The sequence below is a fragment of the Sinocyclocheilus grahami genome, unplaced genomic scaffold (genome assembly GCF_001515645.1).
Source record: "Sinocyclocheilus grahami isolate Dianchi unplaced genomic scaffold, SAMN03320097.WGS_v1.1 scaffold236.1, whole genome shotgun sequence".
NCBI lineage: Eukaryota > Metazoa > Chordata > Actinopteri > Cypriniformes > Cyprinidae > Sinocyclocheilus > Sinocyclocheilus grahami.
In genome coordinates, this window is record NW_015505415.1 from 300,238 (window position 1) to 308,492 (window position 8,255).

Below are 8,255 nucleotides of genomic sequence, written 5' to 3' on the forward strand. Positions count from 1 at the left end.
AAAAAAAAAAAAAGCTTTTCTAAATTAACTTAATAAAAAAACTAAACTAAATATAATCACTTTACCATTACATACAAAACTGAACTATTTTAATAGCTGAAACAGTAGTAAGCTGTTTTGGGAGAAGGGGAAAAAAAGACTGGCTCAGGTCGGACTGGGGCCAAGAATTCTGAAGAGTTGTCGGACAAGGGCCTGAGCATCTCGGTCCAGAGCCGGGCTAGGGCCTATATGTGAGGCCCGTGCAGGGCTCTAAACACTAGAGATGTAATGATGCACCCCGAGCTGAAAATCGATAAACATATGTGACGATTCAAGTCGAGTGAGATGCTAAATGAATCACGAGACTATGGGGGGTTAGGGGTTTGAGTGAATGTGTCTCTGAGGGGAACTGATGGTATTTTCTGTTCATTTTGCCACTGTATTATGCTAATTAAAGTAGTGTTTATAAGCGCAGCTGCTGCTCCATAAGTGCCACCTGCTGGCAGAGAGTGAATATATGTCTCAATGAGACCGTCTGCTGTTTTTGTTTCGTGCAGATGTTTTATGTAGTGTGGTTTCACAAAACTAAAGTCAGACATTCTGTTTTTCCTTCAAATTTCGAAATTATGCTACTAATTTAAATCAAAAACTGCTCATGCTGCATGTTTGCAGCATCTTTGTTAGGATCGTGATTCAAATGCAGTGGTTGCATTAAATGGAAAGAGCTCAGGCAAAGCCTTAGTTTGTTTATGAAGAGATTTATTTTATTTGCCTCATTTAGTTATTTGATTTGCCATTTAAAAATGTCAATTTTGTTATTTGACGTATTTCAATTTCACAAAGAAATGTGCAGCATTTTGTCTGGGAAATAATAAAAGGACACCTTTTTATTTGTAATTTGTCTTAAATCTTATTTTCTTAAAAAAAATGTGAGAAAATGGTATCGTGAAGTCTGTATCATGACTCATGTCACATTGTGAGTTGAGTGAATCGTTACATCCCTAAAATAAATTGATAGGATTCAAGAAAATATCAGCAATTTTAGCTGTAAAACCAGATAAATTTGGTTGATAAAATGACACCACAGTGACGATTTCAGTAGTGCAGCAGTTTACTTTATTTCTGACATACATGTATCTTGTTTACTATTTACGTGCTTATTTGTTTAAAATATGCAAAGCAAAGTCAGATACAGATATAGTTTGTGTATTTCATGTTGTTCAGGTGGAGTGGACTGGTTGTAAAATTGCCCATTTGTTTTTAGACAGCATTTACATAAAATAGAATGACTTTAAGTGGACTTTCAAGTGCTTTACTATACAAACAGCTAAAGTACAGCACAATAATTGAACCATTAGTGCTAAAAATGTCAAAAGACACAACAAAATACTATAAAGGTATTATGAAAAGCAGTCCATATTATTTATGCACTATATAAGCCTTCTGAAGCCATATAAGAACTACTTTTATGGTATTTAAAAAGCTCATTCTCAATTTGAGTAAAATAAGTAGTAAATAAATTAATTCCGATGGGATTGAATAAAACTCTAGCTGTAAAAACAAGATAAAGTTACACCAGTGACGATTGCAAGAGTGCTCCGTTCAGCTTTACGTCATTAAAGGTCATTTACATCTCTTGTTTTCTGTTTACTATGCAGAGTAATGTCTGATTGAGCTGTAGTGTGTGTGTTTGGCGTTGTTCAGGTGGAGTGGACTGGCTGTGTAACGGTGAGTCTGCGCGGGATTGCGATGCCGTGTTGGACACGTTGAGCAGCGATCAGTATCATCAGTACAACAAGCAGCAGCCGCGGAGACTGGACCCCGAGTACTGGAAGACCATCATCAGCTCCGTCTACGTGGTCTTTGTCTTCGGCTTCACGTCCTTCGTCATGGTGATCGTCCACGAGCGAGTGCCAGACATGAGGACGTACCCGCCGCTGCCTGACATCTTCCTGGACAGGTGAGCCTTTGCTGAGGTGATCTGATCAAAAAATACAGTAATATTGTGAAATCTTATTTCAATTTGAATGAGCTGTTTTCTATGTGAATATCTGATAAACTGTAATTTAATCAAAGCTGTATTTTCAGCATCATTACTCCAGTCTTCAGTGTCACATGATCTTCAGAAATCAGTATAATATGCTAAATTGCTGCTCAACAAACATTTCTGATTATTACCAATGTTGAAAACAGTTGTGCTGCACAATATTTTTGTGGAAACCGTGATACTTTTTATTTTTCAGGATTCACAGATGAACAGAAAGTTCAAAATAACAGCGTTTATTTGAAATAGAAATCTTTTGTAACATTATAAATGTCTTTACTGTGGGGGTGTGCGATATATATCGTCTACGATTAATATCGTAATTGTTGTTTTAACGATTTTTACTTTTTATTACGCATTTAGAGTGCGTTCTTTCACTGCATGATTCAGTCTGTGAAAATGCATTTAGAACGATCATAAAATTCAAGATACGGGGGCAGAAAATGTATATATTTATATAATTTCATGTAGTTAATGTCACACGAAAAGTGCCGTTTGTTTCCTCCAAAGATCAGCATGATTACAAATGTGATCTTGATTTTATACAACAGTTTAATAAACAAGAAGTTAATATTAAGAGATGTACGTTTTGTACACCACATTGCCTGTTTTTGATTTCGCCAACAAAAATAATTCCATACAAAGCCGCAGCACTGTTTTGCGTCTCTGAGCAACATGACGGTGTTTTGTTTCTGAATGAATCAACCGTTTAAATGATTCGGTTCAATCGCAATGACTCACTTATTAACAGTGTAATGTCACACGAAAAGTGCCGTTTGTTTCCTCCAAAGATCAGCATGATTACAAATGTGATCTTGATTTTATACAACAGTTTAATAAACAAGAAGTTAATATTAAGAGATGTACGTTTTGTACACCACATTGCCTGTTTTTGATTTCGCCAACAAAAATAATTCCATACAAAGCCGCAGCACTGTTTTGCGTCTCTGAGCAACATGACGGTGTTTTGTTTCTGAATGAATCAACCGTTTCAATGATTCGGTTCAATCGCAATGACTCACTTATTAACAGTGACTTGCTGCCACCTACTGGTTTTAATTTCACATTTAAAGTATCTTTTCATATATCAGTATTCACCGTTTTATGTTTAAAATATCAAAACATTATTTATGCATTTGTAACCGCAGGTTAAATCATTCCATGTCCCTCTGCGCTGCATTAAACAGTGTGTAAACATCGAAATGCCACTTCAGATGCAGCTTCTGTGTTTCCTCTGCATTGCAAAGATGAATTTTGTTGCTACTGATTTCATTTGCTTGGTAACAGACCAAATGTCTTATTATTCTAACTGACTGATTAAATCTAAGAATTTGACTCAAACGATGATGCACACTTTTAGAAAAAATGGCTTTATAAAGGTAAAAATCAATTTAAACTTATTGGAAAAGATTAATTTCTGTCACTGCTTTGAACTGACACGCAGAATATGAAGATGAGTGATTTTAATGCATCCTTGCTGAATTACAGTATTAATTTCTTTACTGACTGAAAGATCACATTTTCCAAAAGTTGCGTAAAGTCAGCTAGCAGTTAGTGATTTAAGCTAGCATTTTCCATTTTTTGTGAGCAATGTGCATCAGATGGTTGTGAACTGCACCAATTTAAGACATTATAGGCAATTTTCTAATGCAAAGCGTGTTTTAAAAGGCAGGCTAAATAATTATTTCGCTTTCTTTAATCTCTAAATGCATCGCAAAACATAATCTTCCATCTTGAAATAAGAAAAATGCACTTGGTCTTGATAAAACAATAATAATTGCTAATGAATTATGAATGCTTTCTCCAATATTGTCGAGGTTTTGTGCTTCACACGACAAGCACTATTTGTATAACATGCATGAGATTCAAGGCTGTGTTTCCCAAAAGAGTCATAAGTCAATTTGCACCACTGTTCTGTACGATCAGCTCACGATGCTTCTGGAAACGCTGCCCAGATCAGATCATTCACTGATAGTTTCACGTTTCCATTAGGATTCTGCTTTGGAAGCTGCTTTAATGTGGCTTAAACATTATTTAAGTTCTACTTGAACGTAAATGTGTTTTTTCTAATTCAGGGTTTCCCAAACTGGGGTTGGTGAGTGGATGAAAAGCTAATAATTAATTAAAACATTCACATTTAACATTTAAATAATTATTTTTTCTCTTTTGTTAGTTTTGACTGCTTTTGTTGTCCTCATTTGTAAGTCGCTTTAAATAAAAGTGTCTGCTAAATGACTAAATAAATAAATAAATAACATTTAAAAAAATAAAATCAAAATAATAAAAAATGTTTTTGCTTATCTGCATGTCGTGACCATTAACTGTCATTAGAGAACTGCATATATGTGAAAGTACCGTTAGATGATTAACTTTTAAATATCTTTTTAGATTTTTTAAATTTTAATACCTTTTTAAAGTTTTTAAAATTTATCTTAAAATTTCAGGTGCGACTACAAGTGAATATTTTAGGTTTGGGAATGCTTGCTCTAATTGCATTAAAATCACATTTTTAAGCCATTTCAGACAAAATACATCAATGTCGAGATGAAAATCATCAATAGATATATAAAGATGCCAGATTTGAGTTGAGCCTAACACCCCGGACTAAAAGACTAAAACTCATTAGACATAATTTCTTTGAGGTTTCTGGCAGCATAAATGAAACTAAACCGCTCTGATGATGAGTTGCACCCTTTAGATATCTGTAAGCTTTGAGGTTTGCTGTTGATGATGACTTTCTCCATCACGCACCACAGGACATCGTTAGAGTTCACAGCTGAAGATGAGCACGAAAACACAAAATAACATCATTATCACCATCTGTTTGGAGGAGGATTATGTTTTGCTCTTTTTTTAACCTTTCGCCTGGTTCTCTTCTCCCTCCAGTGTACCCAGAATCCCCTGGGCTTTTGCGATGGCTGAGGCCTGTGGCGTGATCCTCTGTTCTGTTTGGCTGCTAGTTCTGCTGCTTCACAAACACAGGTAACAAACACACACATGCACATATGTATAATATAGTGTATGCATATAATTATAAAGCTGTTCCATGTAATTGTTTTGCATAAAATACTCAAATCCTGCATAGAGACATCAAGACAATGAACAAACATTTTAATACGGCTTTAATTTTTTTTCTGTACATTACAATGTGTCCTGTATAATTTTTTTCTGGGCAAAAATAATGGCTATCATGCATTTTTACCATGATTTACAAAAAATATATAATTCAGTGTAACAATAGTTCATATAACTAAAAAATCTTGTCTGGCATCTTTAGAACAAGAATCATTAGATGACATTAAAAAACGGCCCCCTAAACGAATTAATAGTCATTTAAAATCTTTGCCACTGTCCTTCAAACCATCACGTTTTGTGCACATTTGTTAGCAAGACATTTTTAATCAGTTAAAATATAATACAATTTAGTATGATAAATTTTTCTTTTATATATATACTCAGGTCAGAATAAGTGTTGTTTCATTTTTACATAAATACATCTGTTACGCTGAATGATTATTTCACCCATATTTTGACATTTTATTTTATTTGAAACATTAAAGTGGACGCTTCACTTGCATTTAATATGCTTTCTGTGTATGCAAATTCACTTTTGTAAATTTAATTTGATGCAAACTCCATAATCGTCTCGTCTTTGACGATTTTCAGGAGTCCTAAAATTATTATTTGTCTTCTTCGGCATAAATATCACTTGGTGTGTGTTTTTTCTTGTCCAAATAAAACATTTCCAACAGTAGCGCAGTAGAAAGTCATTTCAGAGGTGAAGCAAGTTATTACATTTCAATGAAAGATTATGAAGACAAACATTTTTCTCCTGTAGAATAATATTATATATATATATATATATATATATATTAGTATTGATTATAAATATAGTCTTGAATGATGTCAGAGGAGCATCCCTTCACCTGAAGCTCATAGGTCAAAGGTCAGGTCATGAAAGAGGCTTTTGTCCCTGTGTTTCTGTCAGGTCGATCCTGTTGAGGCGGTTGTGTAATCTCATGGGGACGGTCTTTATGCTGCGCTGTATCACTATGTTTGTGACATCTCTCTCTGTCCCGGGACAACACCTGCAGTGCACTGGGAAGGTATGGACATCACACACACACACACACACACACACACGCACACACACTGATCCAAAACCTAGTGAACTACATGAAGACTCTTCTGAAAGTGAGGCTGCATAAGGATCAGATTGCATTGTGTGTGTCCTTCACTGAGAAGCAGATCACAGCCAGCGTTTCATTCTCCAGTGAACATTCCTATGGCTCATCACAGCTTTTTTTTGGTCCTAAAATATTTTCTTCTATTCCTCTTGAGATTTTTATTAATATGATTTAATAATTAAAAAAAAAAAGACTATTTTAATAATTTTGCAACACTTATGCATGTTCACGGTTTGCAGATGTTGCTTAATGATCACCCGACAACTTTTTTAAGTGTTTTATTTTTGTTGTGTTTATTGTAAGATTATTTATTTTAATTTTAAATATTTATCATTTAATTAATTATTATCTTTCATATATTTATGTATTTATTTGTTAAGATTTTTTTGCCTTGACATTGTGTGTGTGTGTGTGTGTATATATATATATATAATTACGTTTTTTTTTTTTTCATTATGACATTGTTTTCATTACACATTTCCCCCAAATTTTTTATTATTAACATTATTTTGTAATTCTAGATGTTCTCAATGGTTACTCCAATGAGATAAAAAATTCATACGGCACTAAAATGATTTTTATTTTAAACGACTTAATAAAACCAAAACAACCACAGTTACCATAATGTTTAAACACATGACAGTTTTATTTACAGTAATATTTCTTATTTTTTATTCTTGTGATTTTTAGAATGAAGTACAATACTTTTTTAGAAAGAAGATACGGAATTGTTTGTTCAATATCAAAAAGTATAGATAAAAATGATTTGAGTTCATTAAAAATGTACTAATTTTCTCAAATATTTTATACTCATTAGGCTACAATATATGTGTGCAAAAAATTATATATATGCATATAATTGCCATAATGTTTAATATTTTACGGTTTTATTTAGTATAATATTTCTTATTTTTTTCTTGTGATTTTTAAAATAAAGTATGATCTAGACAAAATTCGAAAAATGTAGATTAAACATATTGTTTATTTCATTCATACCAAAAAGTATAAATCAATATAATTTTGAGTTAATTAAAAACACAGTTTTTCTCAGATATGTGTCCCTGGAGCACAAAAGCAGTGTTAAGTCGCTGGGGGATATTTGTAGCAATAGCCAACAATACATTGTATGGGTCACAATTATTGATTTTTCTTTTATAAAGATCCATGAAGATATTTTGTAAATTTCCTGCCGCAAATATTTCAAAACTTAATTTTTGATTAGTAATATGCATTGCTAAGAGCTTCATTTGGACAACTTTAAAGGAGATTTTTTTCAATATTTAGATTTTTTTGCACCCTCAGATTCCAGATTTTTCCAGATTCAAATAGTTGTATCTCGACCAAATATTGTCCTATCCTAACAAACCATAACGCACAAATAAAATATGCAGGGGGTAATACCACTAACTTGAGAAACCATGTCAGGTTCAGTTCTTGTATTTATTGACAAACTTGTATACATGTGAAGTAAAATAGAAAATTGAGGATGCAGTGCATTGTGATATCGTATTGAACTGAATCAATGACATGTTAATCGTAATCGAACCGAACCGTGAGACCAGTGTAGGTCCCTAATAGCTACTGATTGCTGTGGTGATTGAGATCCTCCTCTCCGTCTGCAGACACGCCGCGCAGCTGGAACTTCATCCACACGCTCTCCTGGGTCCTCAACCTGTTCGGCATCTTCTTCATCCTGGCAGCACACGAGCACTACTCCATCGATGTCTTCATCGCCTTCTACATCACCACCAGACTCTTCCTGTACTACCACACGCTGGCCAACACTCGCGCCTACCAGCAGAGCCGCCGCGCACGCATCTGGTTCCCCATGTTCTCCTTCTTCGAGTGCAATGTTAACGGACCTGTTCCAAATGAGTACTGCTGGCCATTCGCTCGTCCCGGCATCCTCAGACGCCTCATCGGCTGATTCTCCACAGACGCTGCTGATTCTTGTGTTGCCATGATGAAGAGGAGGCCAAAACCTCTCGATCAACACACTCTCTCTCTCTCACACACACACACACACACACTCACACACACTCTCT

General features: G+C 34.5%; 1 protein-coding gene across 1 annotated transcript in view; it reads left to right on the forward strand.

The window, feature by feature from the left end:
• The window catches only part of LOC107597762 (sphingomyelin synthase-related protein 1-like), a 14,603-nt gene extending 6,354 nt beyond the window's left edge, over nucleotides 1-8,249 (forward strand). Inside the window, exons 3-7 of the mRNA XM_016288942.1 lie at nucleotides 1,684-1,939; nucleotides 4,910-5,005; nucleotides 6,012-6,129; nucleotides 7,703-7,716; nucleotides 7,813-8,249. Of these exons, the coding sequence (XP_016144428.1) occupies nucleotides 1,684-1,939; nucleotides 4,910-5,005; nucleotides 6,012-6,129; nucleotides 7,703-7,716; nucleotides 7,813-8,137 (809 nt within the window). The 3' untranslated portion in view covers nucleotides 8,138-8,249. The remainder of the gene's footprint in view (nucleotides 1-1,683; nucleotides 1,940-4,909; nucleotides 5,006-6,011; nucleotides 6,130-7,702; nucleotides 7,717-7,812) is intronic.
• The last annotated feature ends 6 nt before the right edge of the window (nucleotides 8,250-8,255 follow it).